Source organism: Pan paniscus, chromosome 2, assembly GCF_029289425.2.
Source record: "Pan paniscus chromosome 2, NHGRI_mPanPan1-v2.0_pri, whole genome shotgun sequence".
Classification (NCBI taxonomy): domain Eukaryota; kingdom Metazoa; phylum Chordata; class Mammalia; order Primates; family Hominidae; genus Pan; species Pan paniscus.
The window spans coordinates 11,017,590-11,045,524 of NC_085926.1; the positions used below are offsets into that span (position 1 = coordinate 11,017,590).

General features: G+C 47.5%; 1 protein-coding gene across 5 annotated transcripts in view; it reads left to right on the forward strand.

The window, feature by feature from the left end:
* The window catches only part of SLC6A1 (solute carrier family 6 member 1), a 46,583-nt gene extending 27,138 nt beyond the window's left edge, over window positions 1-19,445 (forward strand). For all 5 annotated transcript variants that reach the window (XM_034955790.2, XM_034955788.2, XM_034955789.2 and 2 more), the window contains exons 6-16: window positions 388-497; window positions 2,511-2,643; window positions 5,623-5,757; window positions 5,947-6,050; window positions 6,409-6,533; window positions 8,907-9,019; window positions 9,391-9,522; window positions 11,370-11,472; window positions 13,838-13,938; window positions 14,725-14,892; window positions 17,058-19,445. In XM_034955790.2, the coding sequence (XP_034811681.1) occupies window positions 388-497; window positions 2,511-2,643; window positions 5,623-5,757; window positions 5,947-6,050; window positions 6,409-6,533; window positions 8,907-9,019; window positions 9,391-9,522; window positions 11,370-11,472; window positions 13,838-13,938; window positions 14,725-14,892; window positions 17,058-17,162 (1,329 nt within the window). In that variant the 3' untranslated portion in view covers window positions 17,163-19,445. The remainder of the gene's footprint in view (window positions 1-387; window positions 498-2,510; window positions 2,644-5,622; window positions 5,758-5,946; window positions 6,051-6,408; window positions 6,534-8,906; window positions 9,020-9,390; window positions 9,523-11,369; window positions 11,473-13,837; window positions 13,939-14,724; window positions 14,893-17,057) is intronic.
* Window positions 19,446-27,935: the final 8,490 nt, after the last annotated feature.

The window sequence follows — 27,935 nt, forward strand, 5'->3', positions numbered from 1 at the left end:
AACTTAGAACTGCGCCTGGCAGAGAACAAGCCCTGTAAGTGTTTGCTGGTGTCGTTGCAGTGAGAGTTAGATGGGCAAGGTCTCTTGCCCAAGGTCACATGGTGGGGAAGTAGCCCCGGCTGCAGCTTGGAAGGCTGTTCTCACAGTGAACAGGTTGAGGTTCAAATCTCAGCTCTGGCACTTAGTAGCTGTGCATTCTCAAGCAAGTCACGGTCCCTCTCTGATCTGTCAAATGGGGATCATAATGCTACTTGCCTCCCAGAGCTGCTGGGAAGGGGAGGTGTGAGGAGGCTTGGGGACCATGAGGGTGGGCAGGGTGCACTGGGACCACTCATGCCAGCCCCTGGGAGCCCAGCAGGATGCGTCCTCATGACTGTGTCCTTGCAGACACTGCCGTGGAAACAGTGCGACAACCCCTGGAACACAGACCGCTGCTTCTCCAACTACAGCATGGTCAACACCACCAACATGACCAGCGCTGTGGTGGAGTTCTGGGAGTGAGTATGGGGCCATCAGGGGATGGCAGGGACGGGGCATGTCAGCCAGAGCCCGGCAGGAGACAGAGGCCCCTCAGAGGGGTAACAGAAGAGGTGGATAAAGGGGCTACAGTCATGTGTCACATCATGACATTTTGGTCATCAGTGGACCACATATGCAACGATGGTCCCATAAGATTATAATACCATATTTTTACTTTACCTTTTCTACGTCTAGACATGTCTAGTACCGAAATGCATTGTGTTACAGTTGTGTACAATATTCAGTACAGTCATGTGCTGTACAGGTTTGTAGCCTAGGAGCAATAGGCCACACCGTATGGCATAGGAGTGTAGCAGGCTAGACCATCTAGGTTTGTGCAAGTACACGCCATGATATGCACACAACAACAAAATTGCTTAAGAATGCATTTCTCAGAACATATCCCCGTTGTTAAGTGACACATGACTATACTTGCAGAGTTGTAGCAGGGCTAAGGCAGCCACAAGGGATGCTGAAGACCTTTTCTCCCCAAAAAGAGTTGGACCACAGATAGAGCCATGAGACACACAAACTCTGACCTTTGATAGCAAAACCCAGCTACTCACAAAGCCAAGGTCCAGCAGGAAGAATACATTCCCCAACATCTCTGCCTCTAATCTCCTGCCAGCGCCTCCCAATGGTCAAACCCAGCTAGAAGCCAGAGGGCAGGGGACCAGATAATGTGGCCATAGTCGTCAGCATCCTGGGGCCTGGCACAGAGTGGTCAAGGGGGAGAGTGGATCAGAGAGGCAAACGGAGGGGAATAACCAGCATAGCCAATTAGAATCACCTGGAGAGGTCGACCACCTCCTGATTCATCCTGAAAACCAGCCCGATCTACTTACGAACCTAGAGTCACTCGGAATAAACATGCACACACACTCTGGCCATAGTGAAGGCCGTGCTGATTGTATCTTCAGGGGAGTACCTTGTAGAGATGTGTGTTGGGGGTCACTGATGTGACACAATGAGGTTCTGGGGCCCAAATCTCTCTGGCATGAAGGAAGCTTCCATGCTGGACAGCTCAGAAGGATCCGGGAGCAGTCTAGAAGGTTTCAGAGCACCTTGGATAAGCTCCCAGGAGGAGCTGTTCTCAGGCAGTGTCAGAATCAGAGTTGCCTGATCTCTTCATGGCCAATGTCTGTGGTTACACTGTTTCTTTACAAATAAAAATCAAATTCTGCTCTGGTGGGTTCTGCTTTCTGGCATCTCCCGCATGCTGCTCTCAGGCACGTTCGGACTTTTCATTCAACCATTTATTCAGTAAACACTTCTTGAGCTCCTACTATGTGCCAACTGATGACAGGCACGGACATGCAGACAGGCAATGGCACCACCAGGCGGCCAATGCGGAGAGGAGGGAAGCCCAGGTGGCTGGGCTGCGGGGACCTCAGGGAGTCCCCTGGACCAGCCCAGGTCGGCAGTGGCATCTAGAAGAGAAAACTGCAGGGCAGGCAGGTGCTGGAGAGGAATAGTGTGAAGGCTGGGAGGCAGATGAGGTCAGGCCAGGCACCGGCAAACAGCTGCAGTGAGTGCTGAGAGGAGAGAGAGATGCAAGGGCCTTGAAAGGCTGGCCAGGGAGTTTGGGCTTCATTCTGAGAACAAGCGGGTGCTATTCATCGCAGTAAGCAGAGGAGTGACATGATCAGACTTGCAATTTAGAAGGCTCTCTGGGGCTGGAGAGGGGACAGAGCAAAGCTGAAGGCAGGGTCCCACTAGGAGGCCACTGGGCCATCCAGATGAGCAGTAGTGGTGGCTGACTAAGGCCCTGGCAGGTCCTGTTCTCTTTGATCTCTTGACCAAACAGCACTTTCTACTGATTAGTGTAATGGGCCTCACAGTCCCCAGCTACCTGTTGAATCACGGTGATGACAGTGTCAGCACAGTTCTAGGGCGGGGATATCATCTGTGGCCATGCCCTGGGCACCCCTGGGTCACTCCGGCTCCCACCAGCTCTGTGTAACTTTCTCCTCCCTCCACTGTTTGTCCAGGCGCAACATGCATCAGATGACGGACGGGCTGGATAAGCCAGGTCAGATCCGCTGGCCACTGGCCATCACGCTGGCCATCGCCTGGATCCTTGTGTATTTCTGTATCTGGAAGGGTGTTGGCTGGACTGGAAAGGTAAGGGATATATGTGCACAGTGGGGACAGGAGGGCACTGGATAGAGGAACAGGTCTACAAAGGAAGCTCTGCCCACAACTCCCAGGAGTCCCATCCAACCTTGAATTAAGCAGATCCCTTCAACACTCGGTGTGTCCGTTTCTTTTACTGTGAAATGGGAATAATAACATTACCTTACCTTCTGGGGCAGTTGTGAGGATAAAAGGAAATAGTGCAAGTCAAGTACGCAGCACAGTGCGAAGCTCACAGCGAGTCCCATGGGATTCCACTGGGCCTAACAGCGTCATCTCAAAACAGAGGGCAAATGTTGCTCCTGGACTGTTGAACAAACTTTCCCAGAGCATCTGCTCTGCACCAAACCTTGTGCTAGGTGCAGAAACTCCAGAGATGACAGCTTCACATCCTGACCCTTGAGGAACAACAGAGATGAATAGGTTAATGGTTAGACTCAGGCTCCTTATTAAGCAGTCCATGAGTTAAGATCCCAACCTCACCATTTACTAGCTGTGAGCTCAGGCAAGTCACTTTGCCTCCCTGGAACTCAGTTTCCTTCTCTGTCAAACGGGGCTAATAATTATACTTATCTGTTGGTTTATTATGATAATCAGATGAGATGGTGCTTCTGTCAAGCACTCAGCACCCAGCAAGGAGAGTTGTTATTACTCTTGTTTTTATTATCAGCAAGTGCAGAGCAAATGCCAAGCTGGGATGTCTAGCCCAGGGACACCCGGGAGGTGGAAAACTGGCCTTACTCCACCTCTTCTCCCTTTCAAGCCCTACCCCAGGAGCTTGGGGGCAGAAGATGGCAGTCTCTCACTGGCCCTGACCTGAAGGGAACCCGGAGGACAAGTGTGTTATCTCAGATCTTATGGCAAGTCAAGGGCAGAGAAGGGATTTGTACTGAATAAGATGGGAGACAGGAAGGTCAGAACTACCCAAGAAGTGAATGCAAGGTTCTAGAAGCAGTAGTAGAAACGAACCAAGCAGAACCTTAACAAATTCCACACTTGGGCAGGGCAGAGCTGATGAAAAGCTACCTTAGTTTCATCTAGTGGGAACTTCTGGACCCACTGGGTTCTCAAATCCAAGGCTGGTGTAAAAGTATCTCTGATCCACTCCTAGGACTAGGGACGCCAGAGGAGGGCACAAGTATCTCCCAGTCTAAATTTCAGGAGCAGAAAAGTATAGGGCTTATGGGCTTTGGAAGGGTTTGAATCTCAGTCCCTGAGCTTCTAGCTGTGTGTGCTTGAGCAAGCCATTTCATCTCTCTGAGCCTCAGTCCCCTCATCTGTTCAATGGTCACAATAACAGTACCTTACAGGGTTGTCCCAAAGACTGAGGGAGATGAGTAGAATGCTCAGCATATGCCTTACACATAGTAAGCACTCAATACGTAGTATCAATTATAATCGTTTTGGAGTGGTAATTAGAGTTCCTGCTATATTAGGAGACTGGCCACTTCTTGGGGACAGAGAGTAGGGCCCCCTCACTGCATATATTGAGGATGTCAACCAATCCATCCACAAGCATTTATTGAATACCTACTATGTGCCTGGCTTCATGCTGAACACGGAAGGCACAGGGAAGTACGAGACCAAGGCGACATATAATAAGCCTGCGGCATGTCCTGATGTGACTGACCTTTCTGAGCAGTAGGTGTGACTGTGCCTGATTCCGGACAAGAGAAAGTGAAGCTAAGAGAAAATACAACATTGACCCTAAGTTACAGAGCTTGTGGGTGACACAGATGAGTTTGAATTCCCTTTTCCTAGCTCCAAGGACAATGGGTTTTCTCTTGGATTGTGGCTGCCTTCCTTAATCCTGCAGAATCTCGGGGTCAAGTCAGGGAGGTGAAGCTAAGCCAGTGAACTGTCCATGCTGAATGGGAAACAGGCTCACATTAGACTCTGAGATACAAAGGTCATCAAACTTGAACATTGCTCTTCCATACTAGTGAGCAAAGAAATGCAATTTTCGACAATGATGATCAGTTTGGCAAAAAATAATTGTTTAAATGATGATACCCAGTGCTGGCCTTGTGACAGGAAGACACTCTCTGTAATGCCAGGTGAAGATCCATTTCTCAAAAGCAACAAGGTAATATGGATCAAAAGCCTGTGATGAATTTATTCCTTTTAATTCAGTAGTTCCACCTCTAAAAATTTTTCCCAAGACTGGTATAATAATTTTGTAGCTGAAGATTTATATACAGGGGTGTTTAATGTGGTGTTATTTAGAGTCACATAAAATTGGAGGTAACCTGAATGCATAGCAGTGGGGAAGCTTAAAAGAGAATGGTAGGACCTTCTGAGGGACTGTTTTGTGCAATTAAAATGTCAAATTGTTCATGAGGCAATAAAACAATGTTTAGTGAACAAAATGGGAAACAAACCTGTATGTACTGCGTTTTTTTTTAACTCTAAACATGTTACGTGGAAAGGCAAGTACCTAATTTGAACCTCATTTTGTAAGAAAATGTGATTGCATCTGCAAAGGAGAGTTTCAGAGGAGCATTAAAGTAGGAACATCCCTGCATTTATGTGTTCGTCAGACAATTCTTGAGTGTCTACTATATACGGTGGACTGTTCTAGGCATGGGGATGTGAACAACACAAGCCCTGCCCCCCACATAACTTACATTCTAGGTGCTGGTGAAAGGAACTTTCGTTTTATGCGTGTGTGCATATGTAATTTAAAAGTTTTCCTGTCACCACATGCATTACTTGGATAATTTAGAAGTCAAAAAATAGGAGGGGACAGGGGAAGGGAAAAACCAAATGTGAGCTGGTTGGCTCAGACTCCAAGGAGGAGTTTCAGATAAGTGGCCAAGGAGAGCAAGGATGTGGGAAGGCTTCCTGGAGGCGGAAGAACTGGAATCAAGCCCAGAGCCACAACAGATATGGATGTAGGGGAAATGGGGGAGGAGGAAGCAAGGGTGTACAGGAGGAGGGGTCACCAGTCACCCACTTTCCTCCCAGGTGGTCTACTTTTCAGCCACATACCCCTACATCATGCTGATCATCCTGTTCTTCCGTGGAGTGACGCTGCCCGGGGCCAAGGAGGGCATCCTCTTCTACATCACACCCAACTTCCGCAAGCTGTCCGACTCCGAGGTGAGTGCCCCTCCCAGCCCGGATTCTGAGCCACCACTTAGCAGCTTTGAGACAAGCTTTTGCATCTTTCTGACCCTCACTGTAGACCAGGTTTGTTGCCAGGGAGAGCTGGTGGGCACATGGAAAAGTTCCTGGGTAGCTGTGGCTATGGTGATTACTTTTGACAGTCTTTGATAATTCTGCCTATAGGTGTGGCTGGATGCGGCAACCCAGATCTTCTTCTCATACGGGCTGGGCCTGGGGTCCCTGATCGCTCTTGGGAGCTACAACTCTTTCCACAACAACGTCTACAGGTTTGAGAGGACAGCTGTGGGAGCCCCTTCCTTCCTGGCCGAGCCCTTTGAGTCCACATCCCACACTCATGTGTTAGGGCCCTCTTTGGCCACTTTGCACTCTCAGCTTAACCTCTTCCTGAGCCAGTCGTTTGTTTAACTCCTTCTGGAGACACAGACATTCCTGTTGTCCCCCTTTCCTGACCCTGATCTTCTGGCTCTGCCCTCCTCTAGCTTGCTCTTAGGGCCTGTGCATCTGGGACCTACCGTGTAGCCCCATTCCCAGCCCCCTCCTCCGGGCCACCCCTCCATAACCACAGCCAGCAGCTACACCTTCTGCCAGCTGCACCCTCCTCACCCCACCCCTCCCTCTCTTCAGGGACTCCATCATCGTCTGCTGCATCAATTCGTGCACCAGCATGTTCGCAGGATTCGTCATCTTCTCCATCGTGGGCTTCATGGCCCATGTCACCAAGAGGTCCATTGCTGATGTGGCGGCCTCAGGTCAGTGCAACACTGTGTGGGGCCGGGCTCCTGGCATGGGGGCACTAACCATGCTGGCCTTTGCCATCATCACCATTACCACCACCACTGTGGCTCACTGGCCTTGAGCACTCCCTATGTGCCAGGCAATGCACTGAGCATTTTACATGGACTGTACCCATGATTCTTCTCAACACTTTGCAATACACGCTATTGTTAGCCCATTTCATAGATGAGAAAACTGAAACTCACCTCCTAAGGGTATGGAGCTAGAAAGATGGCAGATCTGGAGTTGGAGCCCAGGTCTGGCTGACTCCCAAGCCTGGGCTCTGAGTCTCTTGGCTATACTAGCATGTCCAGTACAATCCTGGACAATTTGGGGAGAAGATCCACTCTTGCCTTGGGAGTATAAACTTTGGTATTGGGGGAAATTCACCCCCGATATTTCACGTAGGTTCTTTTCTATTTTACCTAAGTGTCAGCTGGTCTGAGAAATAAAGGGAAAGAGTACAACAGAGAGAAATTTTAAAGCTGGATGTCTGGGGGAGACATCACATGATGCCCCCGAAGCTGTAAAACCAGCAAGTTTTTATTCATGATTTTCAAAAGGGGAGGGAGTGTATGAATAGGGTGTGGGTCACAGAGATCACATGCTCACAAGGTAATAAAATATCACAAGGCAAATGGAGGCAGGGTGAGATCACAGGACCAGGGTGAAATTAAAATTGCTAATGAAGTTTCGGGCACACATTGTCATTGATAACATCTTATCAGGAGACAGGGTTTGAGAGCAGACAACCGGTCTGACTAAAATTTATTAGGCAGGAATTTCCTCATCCTAATAAGCCTGGGAGCGCTACTGGAGACGGGGCTTATTTCATCCCTTATCTACAACTGTAAAAGACAGACGTCCCCAAAGCGGCCATTTCAGAGGCCTCCCCTTAGGGACGCATTCTCTTTCTCAGGGATGTTCCTTGCTGAGAAAAAGAATTCAGCGATATTTCTCATATTTGCTTTTGAAAGAAGAGAAATATGGCTCTGTTCCACCTGGCCCACAGGCAGCCAGACGTTAAGGTTATCTCTCTTGTTCCCTGGACATCACTGTTATCCTGTTTTTTTTCCAAGGTGCCCAGATTTCATTTTGTTTAAACAATTTGTGCAGTTAATGCAATCATCACAGGGTCCTGAGGCAACATTCATCCTCAGCTTACAAAGATGATGGGATTAAGAGATTAAAGTAAAGACGGGCATAGGAAATCACAAGAGTATTGATTGGGGAAGTGATAAGTGTCCATGAAATCTTCACAATTTATGTTCAGAGATTGCAGTAAAGACAGGTGTAAGAAATTATAAAAGTATTAATTTGGGGAACTAGTGTCAATGAAATCTTCACAATCTATGTTCTTCTGCCATGGCTTCAGCCGGTCCCTCTGTTTGGGGTCCCTGACCTCCCACAACACTTTGGCTCAATTCAGACATGTTCATCACCATACTACAAAGACTACTAAATCCATGCTTTTGTCTCAGCTCCAAAAATGTTCTCGCCAAGTGGGCCATGCCCACTCTGCTCACCACACAGTCATCAATGCCACAGAGCCCAAGGAAAACCCCAGACAGCCCTTCGCTGCACAGCCAGGCAAGCAGCCAACGGGTGGAACCCACTGTGTGCAGGGCAGAGGCCCCTGAGGCTCATGGAGGCCACACGACTGGTCCCTTGAAGAAGTGGGCTGGTTCCATGAAAGGAGCATTCTCTGCTCCGGTTCTAATCTTGCCTTCAAGGGCAGCCACCGTCTCGTTTCTCTGCAATTCCCCAACCATTCCCCCACCCCCATCCAGAGCCAGACCCAGGGAGGTTACAATCTCTTTCCTTCTCATTCCAAGATTTCCTGATCTCTTAGACACCCCCACCAACTACTCAAACACAACACATGCCAAACAAGGCTCCAAAGCCTTCTCCTCCACCATGCTCCCCATCACAGAAGGGTCCCATCGTCCAGTGCCAAGGGTGGAGACCTCAGCATTGTCCTGGACTCTTCCCTCACCTTCATCCTGCAAACCAGCCAATACCAGGACCTGCCCCTCCACCCCCTACATATCTCTCATCTGGTTGCCTCTCTGCACCTGCACTATCCTCACTACTGGCCAAGCCATGCCACCCCCCATCGAGATGATGGCCATAGCTCCTCACTGGTCCTCTTGCCTCTAGGCAGAATTACTATGGCCCCTCATCCCCCACCCTCTTTCTGCACCTGGAAAAAGGGGCTGAAAACACTCACTCAAAAGGTTACTCTGAAGATGAAATGAAATAAGGCTTAGAAAATGGGCAGTGTGCTGGAAAGGCTGTAGGTGCTGAATACCTTTTATTTTTCTTCTTTTTGGCCCTTGTCTGTTCAGGCCCCGGGCTGGCGTTCCTGGCATACCCAGAGGCGGTGACCCAGCTGCCTATCTCCCCACTCTGGGCCATCCTCTTCTTCTCCATGCTGCTGATGCTGGGCATTGACAGCCAGGTGAGGGTGCCCCCCGCACCCCAGGAGCTCTCCATCCCCAGACTCCTCAGTCCCCGAGTAAACAAGGAGAGGAGGCAACTCTTAGGCTGCCAAGAAGATGACCAAAAATTCCAGGTCCCTAGAATGTTCCACTGCATGAAATTTCAGGAAACAGCTCAGCCACCTTCTCCATTTTCCAGAAGGGGAAACTGATGCCCAGAGGGGAGGGACTCTCCTGAGGTCACAAAGTGAGTCACAGGCAGAATCAGGCTGGACCTTGGGCTCTCCTGGCTCGGTGCTGCTGGGCCTCCCGTCCTTCCTTAGAGGGCCAGGCTTTGGGTGGGTTGGGGCTGGGGCTGCTGCAGGTGGCTGACCTCTGTTCCCACCTGAAGTTCTGCACTGTGGAGGGCTTCATCACAGCCCTGGTGGATGAGTACCCCAGGCTCCTCCGCAACCGCAGAGAGCTCTTCATTGCTGCTGTCTGCATCATCTCCTACCTGATCGGTCTCTCTAACATCACTCAGGTAAGCTCAGTAAGCACCTGGCACTCCCCCAGCACTGCCCAGGGCCATGCCCAGGGCCTCCTTTCCCCTCCTCTGTTGTATCCCACCTTTCCTGCCTTCATTGAGCATCATCTCTGTGCCAAGCTCTGGGCACATAACAATGAGTCAGATGGGGTCCCTGCCCTCCAGAGGCTCCCAGGCTGGTGGAGACACAAACATTGAGCCAGGACATATAGGACAGAGCTAGAGAATGCAGCACCTAACTGGACTCGGAGCACCAGGGACTGCTTCTTGGAGGAGGGGATGTAGAAATTGAGCTTTGAAAGGCCCACAGAAGGCCTGGCATGGTGGCTCATGTCTATAATCCCAGCACTTTGGGAGGCAGAGGCCGGCGGGTCACCTGAAGTCAGGAGTTTGAGACCAGCTTGGCCAATGTGGTGAAACCCCGTCTCTACTTAAAAAAATAAAATAAAGTAAATAAATAATACAAAAATTAGTCAGGCATTGGGGCAGGTGCCTGTAATCCCAGCTACTTGGGAGGCTGAGGTAGGAGAATTGCTTGAACCCAGGAGGCAGAGGTTGCAGTGAGCTGAGATCGCGCCATTGCACTCCAGCCTGGGCAACAAGAGCGAAAAACTCTGTCTCAAAAAAAAAAAAAAAAGAAAGAAAGAAAGACAGAAAAAGAAAAGAAAGGCCCACAGAAATTAGCCAGAAAGTCAAATTGGAGTTGAGCCTTTGAAGTTGACACTGCCCAAAGCTTTCTTTCATTCCCATTTTTCTTTTGTATTGACATGAATGAGAAATGCTCACATAGCTGGTGAATTGTGCAATAAATATAAACGACTCTAGCAACATGAGTTCAGCACTGCGGGTCTGATTTTTATAATCCACAAATCACCCCCACCCACCCCCACCAGATCCAAATGTAGTTCTGCTCCAGAGTTAGTATTCATTCATCCCTTCATTCATAGTTGTCAAATACCTACTATGGGCCTGGCATGACCCCGGAAATTTGGCAATTAATGTGGCAGATACTACCATGTCTGCTGTCTTGGAGCTTACATTTTGGTGGACAAGACTGACAGACAAATTAGATTATTTTGGAGAGTGTCAAGTGCCCTGGAGAAAAGAGGACAGCAGCATAGAGAATGGCCAGTAGCACAGGAGGGGCGCTCCCTCAGACAAGGTAGTCAAGGGAGGTCTCTCTCTCCAAGAAAGTGACAGTTGAGCTGAGACTTAAATGATGAGAAAGAACCAGCCAGAGAAAGATCTGGGGAAAGAGAGCAGAGTAGGTGCAAAAGCCCTGAGGCATTTGAGGGACGGGGGAAGCCAGAATGGTAGAGGCAGAGGGAGTGAGGCAGTGGGTGGGAGATGAAGAACCAGCCCATGTGGACCTTGCAGGCCAAGACATTTGGGTGGGATGGGATGGGATGGGATGGGATGGGACGGGATGGGACGGGATGGGATGGGACGGGATGGGATGGGATGGCATGGGATTGGATTAGATCTCTCTCTGCTTTTTTATGTGTTATATTATTGTCTCATTTAAGTCCTGAAAGGTTTTAAGCAGGGGAGAGACCTGACTGATTTACACTGTAAAAAGATGGCCTTGGTGACCAACTCCGCTTTCTGCCCTCCAACCTTACCAGAAATTGGCATTTTCCTCTACCACCTGGACATTTCCTTCCCAATGCCCGGACTGTCAATGTCCACATCCTCTCGTGGTCACAAAGCCCTCAGTGCTTCATCTAATCTACCCTGAAGCCTAATCCCAGCCCCATCAGCCTCCAGAGTCCATGTGGTCTGTGAACTGGATGCAGTGGGCGCCGGGGACAATGCACCTGTTCTCACCTCTTTTCATCTTGCAGGGGGGTATTTATGTCTTCAAACTCTTTGACTACTACTCTGCCAGTGGCATGAGCCTGCTGTTCCTCGTGTTCTTTGAATGTGTCTCTATTTCCTGGTTTTACGGTGAGTATCAGCCCCTCATCCCTTATTCATTCACTCATTCATCCATTCATTCCTTTCTTGAGTCATCATTCAACAAGTGCAATTTGAACCCCAGGTCTTCTCCTTACATTTATTTATTTATTTATTCTTCACATTACAATTCAATGAGGTTAGTCCAGGAGTCCCCCATGTTTAGAAGATATAAGAGCAGTTAAATGAATTCATTTAAAATAAGTGGAGATTTTATCCAGAAAAGGGAAACCAAAACTACTTTTTAAAGTTTTAAAGTTATATATTTAACACAATCTAGGCTGTAATTAAAAGTGTGCACTATCTTAAAACAAATAACAAAAGAAACATTGATTTTGTTTATTTTGTGGCCTAAGTTTCTTGAGCCAACTGCATGATAGTAAAAAATGACAACATCCTTTCCTGCACCTTTGATTGTCCCATCAGAGCAAATGTTTTTAAAGAAGCATGATATTTTGTGTCCCCCTTTGCAATATCTGCCACCTCATCCTCCTTGTCATTGTCCCTTTTTTGTTTGTTTTATATGTCTAAATTTAAGGGACACGAGTGCAATTTTGTTACCTGGATATCTTGTGTAGTGGTGAAGTCTGGGCTTTTAGTGTACCCTCACCACATAATGTACATTCTTTTTTATTTTTATTTTTATTTATTTTATTTTATTCATTTTTTTGATGGAGTCTTGCTCTGTCACCAGGCTGGAGTGCAGCGGTGCAAACTCAGCTCACTGCAACCTCTGCCTGCCTGGTTCAAGCAATTCCCCTACCTCGGCCTCCCAAGTAGCTGGGATTACAGGCATGTGCCACCACGCCCAGCTAATTTTTTGTATTTTAGTAGAGACAGGGTTTCACCATGTTGGCCAAGATGGTCTCGACCTCCTGACCTCATGATCCGCCCACCTCGGCCTCCCAAAGTGCTGGGATTACAGGCATAAGCCACCACGCCCAGCAGTACATTCTACCCACTAAGTAATTTCTCATCATCCACCCCAGCTCCCATTCCCCCACCCTTCTGAGTCTCCAGTGTCTATTATTCCACCTGTGCCCAGTGTTTAGCTCCTACCTTTAAGTGAGAACATGCAGTATTTGACTTCCTGTTTCTGAGTTGTTTTGCTTAAGATGATGGCCTCCAGTTTCATCCACGTTGCTGCAATAGGCATGACTTCATTCTATTTTATGGCTGAATAGTATTCCATCGTGTATGTATACCATATTTCCTTTATCCAGCCATCCACGGATGGACACTTCGGTTGATTCCCTATCTTTGCTATTGTGAATAAACACATGAGTGCAGATATCTTTTTGATATAATAATTTATTTTCCTTTGGATAGATAGCCAGTAGTGGGATTGCTGGATCAAATGGTGGTTCTATTTCTGATTCTTTGAGAAATCTCTGTACTGGTTTCCATAGAGGTTGCACTAATTTACACTCCCAATAACACCTTCTCTCTCTAACTGTTCCAACACGGTCAGATCCTCACTGGTCAGTGACTCTGCTTATAATTTGAGCAGTGCCCGAAGCCACTCTGGTGAACTTCAAGACACCAGTTTGGGGTTTGGGGTTTTTCTTTTTCATGAGATTTGCAGTTCTTTGCAATTGATTGTCAATTTCTTTTTCTTTCATTTATTTATTTATTTATTTATTTATTTATTTATTTATTTATTTATTTATTTTTTGAGACGAAGTCTCGCTCTTGTTCCCCAGGCTGGAGTACAATGGCACAATCTCGGCTCACTGCAACCTCCACCTCCCAGGTTCAAGCAGTTCTCCTGCCTCAGCCTCCCAAGTAGCTGGGATTACAGGCGCCTGCCACCACACCTGGCTAATTTTTATATTTTTAGTAGAGACGGAGTTTCACCATGTTGGCCAGGCTGGTCTCGAACTCCTGACCTCAGGTGATCCTCCCACCTCGGCCTCCCAAAGTGCTGGAATTACAGGCATGGGCCACCGTGTCCGGCAGGTTGCCAGTTTCTTATAGCATCTGACCATCAGGGAGAAACAGCCCCTGCCCAGGAAAGCCTTTGAAGGAATGGCTGGGATAGATGTTGAGTGGGAGGGACATTGAGAGTGGCAGGGGTGGAGGGGATCATCTTGTCAGTCTCCTTTTGTTGGTAGATATCTTCACATTAAAGTGACTTGCTCACCTACACAACCCACTTGCTGTGAGAATTGGGCTATTGAAAAATACTTGGTAACGAGGACCCCCAGAGCATAACCCCCATGGTACAGACAAGGAAACTGAGACTCAGAGAGGTTAGGTGACTTGCCCATGGTCACACTGTGAGAAAGTGGTAGAACCAGGCTTTGACCCTGAAGCACCCACAGCTCATCCATCCCTCCTGCTCCCAATGTCACAGGTGTCAACCGATTCTATGACAATATCCAAGAGATGGTTGGATCCAGGCCCTGCATCTGGTGGAAACTCTGCTGGTCTTTCTTCACACCAATCATTGTGGCGGTAAGAACAAGGCCTGACTAGCCCTGTTAGGATGAGCCTAGACCAAGCCCTGGGAGGACTCAGGTCCAGGGAGAAACCTCTAGAGGCAGAGGCAGGTGGGAGAGGCCCCCAGAAACCCTGTTCCTTAATAATACTTCTCTCTACCATTTGTTGGGCGTCTATTCTGCACCCTGCATGGTACAAGACACATTATATCATCCTCCACAAACCTCAGAAAGGAGGCATTATTGTCCCACTTTACCGCTGCAGGATCTGGGGCTCACCTAGCCAGCATCACCCAGCTAGTCAGCACTGGGATTCGAACCAAGCCCAGTCTCTTGGCACTTGGAGACTCTCCTTCTCAGGGTCCCTCATCCCCACAAGCAGGAGCTGAAGCAGGGGCGGGCCTGGGAGGGGCCACCCACGGTTCTTGAGGTGGGGGCAGAGCCACTGCATATGTTGTGTCCACATAAGGGGACCCTGCCAATGGCACACTGGGAGCTGATACCTCACCCTTGCTCTGCTTTTGAAGCTGGGGAACTTGGAGGAAGGGGTTCCCTTTTCTAATTAGTCTTCCTAGAGGAGTTGCCTTTTCCTACTGATCTTCCCTGAGAGGGTGTCTTTTTCTATTATGCACAAAGACACCTTATGTGCTAGCAGCGGTGCTGAGTGCAGGACTCCCAAGACCTTGGGCCTCTGTAAGGGTCAGCCTCGGGGTGAGGGTGGAGGGCAGTCAGCCTGCTGGCTTCAGGGTGGTTCATCCTGGGTGACTGACTCCTCCCTCTCCCTCCCCTCCACCCTCTCCAGGGCGTGTTCATTTTCAGTGCTGTGCAGATGACGCCACTCACCATGGGAAACTATGTTTTCCCCAAGTGGGGCCAGGGTGTGGGCTGGCTAATGGCTCTGTCTTCCATGGTCCTCATCCCCGGGTACATGGCCTACATGTTCCTCACCTTAAAGGGCTCCCTGAAGCAGGTAAGCCCTTCCCCACCCTTCGAATTGCCAGTGCCCTTCTCCCACTGTGTCAGGCACAGCCCCACCCCTTGTGAAGCTCACAGTCTAGCTGGGGAAACAGACAAGTCAATAGCCAATGACAGTAGAGTATTAGAGACACTGAGATTAGGGAAAGCGAAGGGGGTGGGAGCAAACAGCCCTGCCTTAGCCCTACTTGGGTTAAGGAGGATTAAAGAAGGCTTCCCAGAAGAGGGGATAACAAAGGAGAGGCCTGGGGATAAACCAAACTTAAAAGTAGAAGCAGAAAGTATGTTTCTAGAAGAGGGAGGGGAGGAGAGGTTGGAAAGCATGTGCAAAGGTCCAGGGGTATAAACTGCATTGGGTGAACTGAACGGAGATCAGTGTGGCTGGAAGGTAAAGTGGAAAGGGGTGTGAGGAGGGGACATGACAAGAGATGAGGTTGGGATGTAAGAAGGTCCAGCCAGATCATGAAGGGCTTTGAAAACCAGGACAAGAACTTTGAACTTTATCCTGGCAGCAATGGGGTGTCATGAAGGGCTTGGAACAGACGGAGGATGGGATCACATTTGCCCAGGGCTCACTCTAGATCTCATTTGTAGGGTTGATATAGAGAAAATGTGGTCTTACCCACAAAGAAAGACAAAGCACAAAAGACCTGCTGCCTGCAGCAGGGGCCTGACCATCACATAGGGTTCTCTGTCCATGCCCACACTTTGTTAAATTGCACTAAATTCTTGAGGGAAGCAAAGAAGTGCTGGAGGTGCCAGGCAGGTGCCTCATTGATGAGGTGTGTGCAGGCTGAAAAGATGCCACTGGGAGAAGTGGAGAGTCGGAGTGTGAGGGCTGCCCCGGAAGGCCCTGAATGAGTTGCTGTCCAGTATAGTTCCCTGGGAACTGCACCTGCCAGACCCAGGGGAAGCGCTCTCAGGTCCAAGATACAGGGAAGCCTGGCTGCAGGTTATGTGCTGCCATGGAGTTACTGGCCCATCTTCCTCCAACCTCAGATGAAGAAACTGGGGAACCACAGGGGTTGAGTAAGCAGGTTCCCAGCTCAGGAAGCTGTGAGCAGAGCTAGGGCTTGCAGCCCTTTCTTCCCAATGCAAGTCCAAAGCTTTCATTTTCCATGATCCACTGGAGAGCCTCAAACAGCAGCTGGGTCTTAGCGTGGCAAGAGGTTAAGGGGGTGCCCTTGCAGAAAAGAGCACAGCTTGTGCAAAGGCCCAGCAGTAGGAAGGGCCAAGACATACCTGAGGCCAGGGTGTGAGCTGACTGGGCAGGATGGCGAAGGCAGTAGGGGATCCATCCATTCAGCACACATGGATGGAACCCTGATGATGTGCCAGACACTACTGTCAGTGCTGGGGACACAGCCATGAACAAGATAAGCAGAAATTGCACCCTCCTGGAGCTCCCGTTCAGGGAGAGGAAGATAAGCAACTAACAAAATAAAAGCACGTGAGGTGGCGAGGAGCACTATAGAGAAAAATCAAGTAGGCAGGGTGTTTAGGGAGTGCCGGATGAGGCCTCACTGAGAAGGCGAAACATTTGAGCCAAGACCTGGGGAAGTGGAAAGCGAGCTGTCGCTATCTGAGAGGAAGGCTCTGCCAGACAGAGGGCACAGCCTGTGCAAACGCCCTGGAGCGGAAGCGTGCCTGCTGTGTTTGCGGGGCGTCGAGGAGTCCTATGCAGATGAGGTGGATGTGCGAGGAAGAGGGGAGGACACTGAGGACTGGGAGGTGGCAGGGGCCAGGTCGTGTAGGGCCTTGGAGGACTTTGGCTCTGCCTCTTGGTGAAATGGGAGCCTTCATTGGGTCCTGAAGAGTACAGGGGCATGATCTGAGTCTGGTTTTCATACAACTCTCCTGCTGCTGTGTTGACGACAGAATGAAGGGGTGAGAGGACAGCATGAAAGTGGGAGTGGAAGCTGAGGGCTGATTGGGAGTTGTTGCAATAACCCAAGTGAGAGGGGCTGTGGCGTGGCCCATGTGGGGCAGTGGCAGGGGTGCAGGAGGTGGGGATGTGGCTGGACTCTGGGTGTAGTTTGGAGGCAGAGCAGACAGGATGCACTTGAATAGAGAGCAGGAGAGGGAAGCGGCCAGTTCCCCACCATCCCAGGCTGGGATTTTCCCCAGAGAGCCTCACACCTTCCTCCCCGGTACCCACAGCGCATCCAAGTCATGGTCCAGCCCAGCGAAGACATCGTTCGCCCAGAGAATGGTCCTGAGCAGCCCCAGGCGGGCAGCTCCACCAGCAAGGAGGCCTACATCTAGGGTGGGGGCCACTCACCGACCCGACACTCTCACCCCCTGACCTGGCTGAGTGCGACCACCACTTGATGTCTGAGGATACCTTCCATCTCAACCTACCTCGAGTGGCGAGTCCAGACACCATCACCACGCAGAGAGGGGAGGTGGGAGGACAGTTAGACCCCTGGGTGGGCCCTGCCGTGGGCAAGGATACCCGGTGGCTTCTGGCACCTGGCGGGCTGGTGACCTTTTTAATCCAGGCCCCATCAGCATCCCACGATCGGCCTTGGTAACCGCCGCGGTAGATCATTTTTATCCCGCCAGGGAGTGTGATGCAGCAAGACCACATGTGCTCCTGGCTTTTAAACCTGTTCCTGACTGTTCTCTTACTGCCGAAACCCTTGACTGTTATCTCAGACTTTGCAGGAGTTCCTTTCCCTCCGATCGCTGCTCCATGCACAGGAAAAGGGCATTTTGTACAATGGGGACTTCCCGGGAACGCTTGCTCTTAAGTACCAGAAGCCAGCGGAGCTCTGGCTTTCGTGTTTTTGGTTTTCTCCTTCCCAAGGCAGCTGGATTAAAAAAACAAAACAAAACAAAAAAACCCAGGGGCCTCAGTCGATATTCCCAGGGCCGCTTCTCCTGCAGTCTGTGGAGCGTCCTTGTCCCCGCCGCCGGAATGAATGAGCATTCTGCAGCCCGATGTCCCTGTCCCCTCCTCGCCGGGCCATTCTGATTGGACCTGGCCCAGTGCAATCTGTCCAGACAAGCCCTGCTTGCTGGAAAACTGCCACAAGCACAATTGATCTCTTTTTATCGCCATTCCAGGGGCCTCAGGTCCTACTGGGGAAACTTCCTATACCGGAGCTCCAGTTTCTCTTAAGCTGCCCAATTTCACAGAGTACAAAATAGTTGTAGGGGAAATCAAGGTGAAGGATCTGTCCGACAGTCAAGACGGATCCACAGTAATCTTTCGGTCTCCTTAAACTACCACCCTCGCTGCCACCCACCCCAAGCTGCTGCCGCCTCACCTTCCTTGAAATTTCTCAGCGGGAGTCTCCTCACTGCCACTAAAACCCACCCAGCCCACTAACTGAGGAGCTAGTGTTAATCCAGAGAACCCCCCGCAATGTGCTTCCGAGATTCAGACTGCTTCATTGGGAAGTATGATTTGTTCCTTTCTGGAATTGGGCTCCGTGGTGGCGGCGGCACTTCAAGCAAAGACAGTTTCTTGCAAGCTCCAGTAGCTCCGCGTGTCTCATTTGCCAGGAAGATGGGTTCCCACGTAGCAAATCGTACATTGTGCCCTGTAGCTCCTTAGCTAGTTAGCTCACAAGCCGTGTTTTATGACTAATCCTTAATAACTATGGTAAATAACTGTGACTGTGGGGTTTTTAATCTCTTGTCATTCTCATCCGAAAGTGACCAGCATACCAGTTCTTGCAATAAGATATTACCCTCAGAATATTAAGCACATTATTGTAGAGAAAAAAAAAATATGTGTACACATATGAACGCACAACATGCACATTCATCCTCACGTGTGGCACGTAAGGTCTCATTTGATATTGTGTAGGAAATCTGAAGCCTTTTCCTGAGGTCATCTGTAAAATAGTCTCATTGCCAAGGCATCCCCAGTGCCAGCTGGTGAATCCATGATCAAAATGCATACGTATTGTTAAATGATAAGGTTTAGAATGACAGGAACCCATCACTGTGTCTCATGGTCCCACTTCCCCATCTGTGTGTGAATTCCTTTAGACTAAGGGCAGGAAGACTTCCAGCTTTCTCTTTGTTCTTCAATGTGAAACTGAGACCAAGTCTCTCTAAGACAAATGCAGTGTATTTAATGTTTGTAAGCAATTCTAAGTGAGATGTTTGGCAAGAAATCCCCTAACTGATTTCCATCCAAACCTACCTTATAGAGCACAATATTAAGTGTTGTACAATTACTGTGAGAACTGTGAATATGTGTAACTTTTTTTTAGTATTTGCCCGGGGGGAAAAAGATATTGTATTATCATATATGCTTTTTTTGCAATAAGGATTTATTCTCAGAACACCAAGTAAATCTATCTCTATATAAAAAATATATGTAATATATACATATTCAAAGTATATACAGAGCCTGTTTTAAAAAATACAGTATTATTTAGTAAAATTATCTGTTCTATGGACCAAATGTAAAATATTTATAAATGAAGATGCATTTTAAATGTCTATAAATGGTGTCATAACTAGAGCACGGGCGTTATGTAAGTTTCTAAGAATTTAGAGGATAAATAATAAAGGTTCTATGATATACAACATCAGACCTTCAATTCTTTGGGGTGGGGGCACAATATCCTCTTTCATCACAACAACAACACATACACACAGAACTATTTTTCCCCAGCAGAGATTGGGGCTCAAAACCCAACAAAACGGAGCTGGACTTCCCCAGAGTCTTAAAGTCATAGAAAATGATTGTGTGCTCCACGAGGGAGGTGCTTTCACTGTGCATGGGGTCAACTAAATAAAGATGTAAAACCACAGGAGACCAGGAGCACATTTAGTGAACAACAGCGCTCGTTCATTCACTCACTGATTCTTTCCTCAACATTTTTATCTTTTTAAATCGTATTTAGAAAAATGTGAATTCTGCAGAGAAGTTGTAAGAATAGTTCCGTGGACACATCTGCACTTCACCCAGATTTGCCAGTTGTTAACACGTCGCCACTTTTATCTTCACTAACTCTCTGTCAGTCAAGGTTCAGCCTGGCAAGTGGAGTCACTGGATATGATGGAATCAGGGCTTTATTACAGGAACGGACCTTAGACCACTGTAGGGCAGTTGGAAAGTAAGAGTCTGCGGTTTCTCTACCTGGTCTGCTCTTCCCCGGCTGTCCTCACCACTGGTTCCTTCCTTTCATTCAGGTCTCTGCTCCATTGTCACCTCCTTACAGAGGGTTTTCCTGACCACCTTGGCTAAAATAACATGCTCCTTCATCTCTCTCTGCTCCCTCACTCTGTTTTATTTTTCTTATTCTCAGCATTCACAAGCTTACTAATTTAATCTCTATCTCTCCCCACTATAAAGGAAGCTCTGGGGGCGGGCACAGTGGCTCACGCCTGTAATCCCAACACTTTGGGAGGCCGAGGTGGGTAGATCACTTGAGGTCAGGAGTTCGAGACCAGCCTGGCCAACATGGCGAAACCCCATCTCTACAAAATATACAAAAATTAGCTGGGCATGGTGGTGGGTGACTATAATCCCAGCTACTCGGGGGCTGGGGTAGGAGAATCGAGTAAACCCAGAAGGTGGAGGTTGCAGTGAGCCGAGATCGTGCCACTGCACTCCAGCCTGGGTGACAGAGAGAGACTCTGTCTCAAAAAAATAAATAAATAAAATAAAAATAAAGGAAGCTCTGGGAAGAGGGGGACTTTTGCTAATTCACTGCTCTGTCCTAGATGCCCAGAACAGTGCCCGTGCCCGACACACAGTAGAAGCTCAACAAATACATGAATGAGTGAGTGAATGAATGAATGAATGGATGGACGGACAGATGGCAGGATGGATGGATGGGCAAGGAATGGCAATGGATCAGCCATCGCAGGCACTGGCTTTGGGGTCAGACAGCTCTCCATGTGAGTTCCGGCTCTGCCGCTCACTCTCTCAGCAACTCTGAACACGTTGCTTAAATCTCTTTGTGCCCCAGTTTCCTCACAAAATTGTTGTTACAGTGAAATGAGTTAAAACAAGGAAAGCACATAGCACGGTGCCTAGCCCAAACTGAGCACTTAAAAAAAATAGTGGTTTTATTACAGCAATGGTTCCTGAAATGTTCCCTTAGAAGAACCTCTTTAATCGGGGTCCATCCCCCACCCAGAGCCCCATGTTTTGAAGGATTTTGTCTACCAAACTGTTGCTTAATAATTAAGCTGTTTCCCCCCTTTTTATTAATCAGATGTGGCTGCTAATTAGAGCTCCTGATTAGCATGAGGTAACCAGGGTGACAGCACTAATCTGATATCATTCCAGGCAAAAGCAAAAAAATGTAGCATTTGGGGTCCTCAGCTTATCCAGATGGTTTGTAATTATGTGATTACCTCTGGGCTTTATAATACGGAAAAATAAAGTTCTGGATGTCCCATTGACTTTTCCAGGGACCCTCACAGGTTCACGACCTCAGGTGGGGTCTATGTCTCACAAAATGTTTGGCTGCAGACTTTGTATTTCTCTTTCTTTAAAACCAAAGGTTGCTTTGAGGAGTAAACATTTTCCAGGCTAGGTGACCAAGATCTTTGATCCAGCTAATACAGATCATGAAAATGGCTCCCAGTTTTGAAGCTCAAGCTTTGTGCACACCCCTATTTCTTTCTAATAAACTTCCAGCAGTGAAATTGCTAAGTCAAGTGGTCTGTGCATTTTTAAGGCTGTTCATGCCTAGTGCCAAACTGTCCTCAGGGAAAGTGGCAACCATTTTTATTCCCCTCAGAAGTATATGGTAGTGACAATTTCCCCACACTTTTTCCAAAATTAGATCTTATTATTTTTTAGAATCTTTTTCAATTTCACAGATGAAGTTATCTTAATAGTTGAGTTTATATTTCTTTGAATTTTACTGATGCTGGACTTTTTTTCATGTCCTTTCTGGCCTGTTGTATTTATTTTGTGAATTTATAGCTCATGAGCATCTTGTTGTTCTTTAGAGACGGGCTCTCGCTCTGTCGCCCAGGCCGGAGTGCAGTGATACAATCACTACTCACTACAGCCTCGAACTCCTGGGCTCAAGCCATCGTCCTGTCTTGGCCTTCCCAGTAGCTGGGACTACAGGCATGAGACACCACGTTCAGCTAATTTTTTAATTTTTCTTTTGTAGAGACAGAGTCTAGCTGTGTTAACCAGGCTGGTTTCAAACTCCTGGCCTCAAGCAATCCTCCTACCTTCACCTCCCAAAGTGCTGGGATTATAAGCATGGGCAACTGTGCCCAGCCAGCATCCTGTTTTTGTACTTGTCTTATTTGTTTGGAAGAGTTATTTTTAATATATTGAGGATATTAACACTATCTTATGTATGTTGAAAATAAATCACGGGATGTATATGGATAGGTATATGTGTATGTGTATGTACATGTATATGTATATGCGTATGTACATGTGTATGTATATCTATATGTATAGATATATGCATATGCACATGTATGTGTGTAGATAGATATAGACAGATGATAGATAGATGATAGATAATCTAGATAGATAGATAGATAGATAGATAGATAGATAGATAGACAGATAGATAGATAGATAGATAGATAGATAATCTCTTCTCCCAAGGAAGTCTTTCTGTTTTCTAGTTCCTGGCTTCTTACTTCCAAACCTTTTCCAGTTTGAGCCAAAGGCTAGGAAAACATTTTCAGCCATCCCCTTTTCTAACCCTGTGCTAGTGTAGCCCCTCTCTTGGGTGGAAATGTGAGAGCAATTGCATCTTCCACTCAGGGCTGAGGATTCATGGCTTAGTAAGTGTCAAGTGTTTAGAACAGGGCCTGGTACATAGGAAACTCTCATATTGGGCCATTCTGTGACCTTCTGTGACCGCACAATAGCACCAGCTGCTTACTCTTCTCTCTGTCCTCACAAACCAGCCCTTTTATGATCCTCGTGGAATCTTCCCTGGCACACCCTTCAGGCTCACTGAGCCACTGTCAGGGCTGCTCAGAGAAGGCAGGTGTTGAAGTAGTGGCAGTTCATGACAACAGTGATAATCATAACAACTATTCATTCAGGCCCTACTAAGTTTGAGGCTCTGTACCAACCACCCCACAAGATTTTTCTCACTTCTCCCTTGGGACCACCCCATGGGGTATGGCTGACCGACCCCTCATGTCAGTGCTCCAGCCATAGCACTGAAGTCCCTTTTCCATCTTCGTTTTTGTGCACACTGGCTCCCACCGTGCCTGCACTCTGACATCCAGCACTTCTGTCTGTGTCAGATACAAGCATTATTTTTATAATAGGAAATACATAATAAACTATATTTTTAAATACACAAAGTCATGGCTAGGCACATTGGCACATGCCTGTAATCGCAGCACTTTGGGAGGCCAAAGCAGGAGGGTTGTTAAGCCCAGGAGTTCAAGCAAGACCCGCCTAAGCAACATAGCAAGGACCCATCTGCACAGAAAAAATTTAAAAAGTTAGCCAGGCCTGATGGTACATGCCTGTAGTACTAGCTATTCAGGAAGCTGAGGCAGGAGGATGGCTTGAACCCAGGAGTTCAAGGTTGTAGTGACCTGTGATTGCACCGTTGCGTGCCAGCCTGGGCAACAGAAGGAGACCCTATCTCTAAAAAAACAAAACAAAACAAAAAGCATACAAAGTCACGTGGGCTTGTCAATGTGGAGAAGGACAATTTACTGACAAGGCGTCTCATTATAATGCACATAAAATTAAGGACTTTGTATATTTTGCTTTTGGAGGAAAATCTTCTTTTACCAAAAAATGCTAATGGGACATGGGTGAGGAGACCAACCATGACAGACAACTCTAATAATATCCTAACATGAGCGAAGGAGAAATCAAGGGTTCCAGTGATGTGTTTACTGATGTTTCACCTGATACTGTCAAAGAGAATGTCTTGGTGTTTTACTTGAGGTTGGTGTCAGTTCAGGTCCACCAAGAAGCAGATGCCAAGACAAATGTAGCAGCAAAATGGACCTGTGGGTAAACACCTTGAAATTTTGTATTGATGTATAATAATTGCACATATTTATAGGGTACATGTGATATTCTGATACATGCATACAATGTATAACGATCAAATCAGGGCATTTAAGATGTCCATAGCCTCAAATGTTTATCATTTCTTTGTGTTGGGAACATTTCAGATCTTTTCTTCTAGCTATTGGGGTAAACACCCTTAAATGACACAGGGGAGAAAGGGCAGGGCCAGGCAGGAAGACACCCAGCCACATTGATGGCTGGACAACAGGAGAAGGAAGGAGGCATGTGTGGGAAGAACCATAGACCGCAGTGCAGCGCTGGGACAGTCTCAGCCAGCCCTCCAGGAAGCCCCATTGCAAAGGCTGTCCTTTGAAGAGTTCCACATTGAAGAAATGTCCAGGCCCTATTAACTCCACTATACACTCAGTGCTGCCAGGGACAGTGTAAACTTGGCTCAACACTGTGAGACATCCCAAAGGCACTGCAACTGGGGGCCACTTGCCTACTGTACTCCCCACAGCAGTTCTCCAAATTACAGGAATGTGGAGGCAAGGAAAAGATATCCTTATTTCCTGAATGCCTTCTGTGTGCCTGGCACTTTCTCATGGAATACTGTTTACTCCTCACCACAAACCTACAGAACATTGCAGGTAATTACTGGCATTTTGATATGGTGTGCATGTTCATCTCCTCCAAATCTCATGTTGAAATGTGATCCCAAATGTTGGAGGTGGGCCTAGTGGGAGGTGTTTGGGTCATGGGGGCAGATGTCTCATGAATGGCTTGGTGCCCTCCCCATGGTAATGAGTTTGCACAAGAGCTGGTTGTTTAAAAGAACCTGGCATCTCTCTCACTCCCTCTCTCATATGACACACTGACTCCCCTTCCCTTCCACCATGAGTAAAAGCTTCCTGAAGCCTCATCAGAAGCTGAGAAGATGCTGGCACTATGCTTCTTGTACAGCCTACAGAACTGTGAGCCAAATAAACCTCTTTTCTTTATAAATTACCCAGTCTCAAATATTCCTTGATAGCAGCACAAAAAGGACTAATGCATGTTTATAGATGAATTTCCTCAGGCTCAGAGAGGGAAAACAACTTTCTCACAAAGCCACAGAGCTGAAAGTCACAGGACTGGACCCTGAGCCCAGATCCTTCCACTATAGCACAGTGGCCTCCATGGTCACAAACATGGCACAGGGTATAAGGCAAAGATCTAAGACCAGGCAGAGTTAAGGCAAGAGGGGGATCAGGAAAAGCCCATGGCATCAATATGAGGGGCTTCTGCTCCTTTCCTGCTGGAGTCTTGTTACAGCCCAAAGGGGTTCTTCTTGCCCACTGCAAGATAAAGCCAGAACATTGAGACAGCAGTGTTGCTGTAGAGAAAGGGTTTGATTATCACAAGGTAACTAAACAAAAGGATGGGAGATGTTTTTCAAATCTGCCTCCCCAAGAATTCAGAAGCTAGGGTTTTTAAGTGTACTTGAAAACAGCAGGCAGAGGGCTGGGAAACTGAAACAATTGATTGGCTGGGGACAAAGTCACAGGGGTCTCTAAACTGTCTTTGAACAGCTGAGTCAGTTCCTGGGAGGGGATTTCAGGATCATGTGGCATCTCTTGATCTCCTGAAATGCTAAATCTGAAAAATATCTCAAAGACCAGTCTTTTAGGTTTCACAATAGTGAAGTTATCTATAGGAGCAGTTGGGGAAGTTACAAATATTGCGACCTCCAGTTATGTGACTCTGGGGCAGTAAGCAACGTATAGAAAAGCAAACTAAACAAGCAATGGATGGTTATAGTTCAACCTATTCTTTAGCGAAGTTGTAGGCCTCTAGCATCATTCTAACCTTGTTACCTTTTGTTAGTCTTTACAGATACGATTGCAATTTCCAAACAAAGAAGGGAACAGCTCCAGGAAGGGGCTGCTATGGCCTCCGCACAAGAATGAGCAAAAGCAAACTAGCCTGGTAGAAGCAAGATGAAGTCAGGTATGTTCGATATCCCTTACTACTACAATTTTTGCAAAGGTGGTTTTAGCTTCATAAATTAGCCCCACATCTTCTGCCAACTCCTCTGAAGGCAAGGGCCTGCACTGACCTCGTAGGACTGCAGGGGCTTCAGGGTAAAATGCACAAACTGAATTTACAAGGACCATGCCAGGAAACACCTGCCCACAAGCCCAGTGCACAAACCCTTAGCGGCATCTTTAGAAGAAGAAAGCTTTAACCCAGCAGTGCACATAAGAATCAGTGTGCCGGGCAGAAAGCTGATCCCTAGACCCCATCCCAGACACTCTGATGCAGGAAGTCTAGGCTGGTGCCCAGAAATTACATTCTAATAAGCACCTCAAGCCTTTCTAGTGGAGAAAGTCATCCACACATCACATCAAGAAATACTGTTAAAAGCAATCCTGGAACGAAAATTGAGGAATAGTATACAAAGCAACTGGCCTATGCTCTTGAAAAATGTCAAGGTCATAAGAGGCAAAGACCAAGGAATTGTTCAGATTAAAGACATGACAACTGAATGCAATTTTATCCGGAAATGGATCCTGGACCAGAAATTGTTTTCTCTTGCTGTAAAGGACATTAGTGAAACAATAGATGAAATTTGAATAAGATATGTAGATGAGATAATAATATTGTATGGATGATAATTACATGATTTTGATCAACACACTGGGGTTATGTAAGAGAATGTCATTTATTTAGGAAATGCATGCTGAAGTATTCAGGCTAAAGGGGAAACTTGTCTACAACTTATTCTTAAATGACTCAGAAAAAAAAATACAATATAGGCTGGGCACAGTGGCTCACGCCTGTAATCCCAGCACTTTAGGAGGCCCAGGTGGGTGGATCACCTGAGGTCAGGAGTTCAAGACCAGCCTGGCCAACATGGTGAAGCTCCATCTCTACTAAAAATACAAAAATTAGCCGGGTATGGTGGTGGGTGCCTGTAATCCCAGCTTCTCAGGAGGCTGAGGCAGGAGAATTGCTTAAACCTGGGAGGCAGAGGTTGCAGTGAGCTGAGATTGTGCCACTGCACTCCAGCCTGGGCAACAGAGTGAGACTCTGTCTGAAAAAAATAATAACAATACAGTATATACATATGTAATATGTGTGTGGAGAGAGAGCATAAGAGAGAATGATCAAGCCAGCAAATGTGGAAAATAACATTTGGGGAATCTGGGTGAAGAGTATACAGAAACTCTTTATATGAGTTTTGTAACTTCTATTTATTTATTTATTTATTTATTTATTTATTTATTTAGAGATGGGGTCTTGTTCTTTTGCCCAGGCTGGAGTGCAGTAGCACAATCTGGGCTCATTGCAACCTCCATCTCCCAGGTTCAAGCAATTCTCCTGCCTCAGCCTCCCGAGTAGCTGGAACTACAGATGTGCACCATCCCACTTGGCTAATTTTTGTATTTTTAGTAGAGATGGGGTTTCGCCATGTTGTCCAGGCTGGTCTCAAACTCCTGACCTCAAGTGATCCACCGACTTCAGCCTCCCAAAGTGCTGTGATTATAGGCATGAGCCACTGTGCCCAGCTGAGTTTTACAACTTCTAAGTCTGGAATTATTTTAAACACACAAACAATCTAGGAAGAAGCTGGGTATCACCTTTATTTGATGAGAAAGGTACAGGGTTTGGAACAGGCTCCTACGGTGGGGAGGGGGATGGTGGAGCAGGCTCTAGCTTTCACCAGGACCCGTCCCCACTCACACACTCCCATCCCTGTCATTGCCCCTCTTCTCCTGGTAAACTTCTCCTCAGGTCCCAGCTGAGAAGTCACCTCCCGGGAGCCTACCCAGGATGTGCTGGGCACCCTCCTGTGCTCCAAGGCTCCTTGGCACTGTGGTCCTCCCACCCCGGCCTATGAGCCTCTTGGGAGCTGAAGGTTGTTGGGGGAGACTGTGTCTCAATCTTCTTTGTGTCCCCAGGCCTGGCACAAAATTTGCCACATGCCAATGATTAAAAGAGATCTGCTTTTATTAATAGTTTCCTATTCCTGAAAGCCAGCATTTTGCAATACACACCAGCTAAGTGCTGCCTAACCTCTGTGTCATTAATATCTATGAAAACCCATAGAG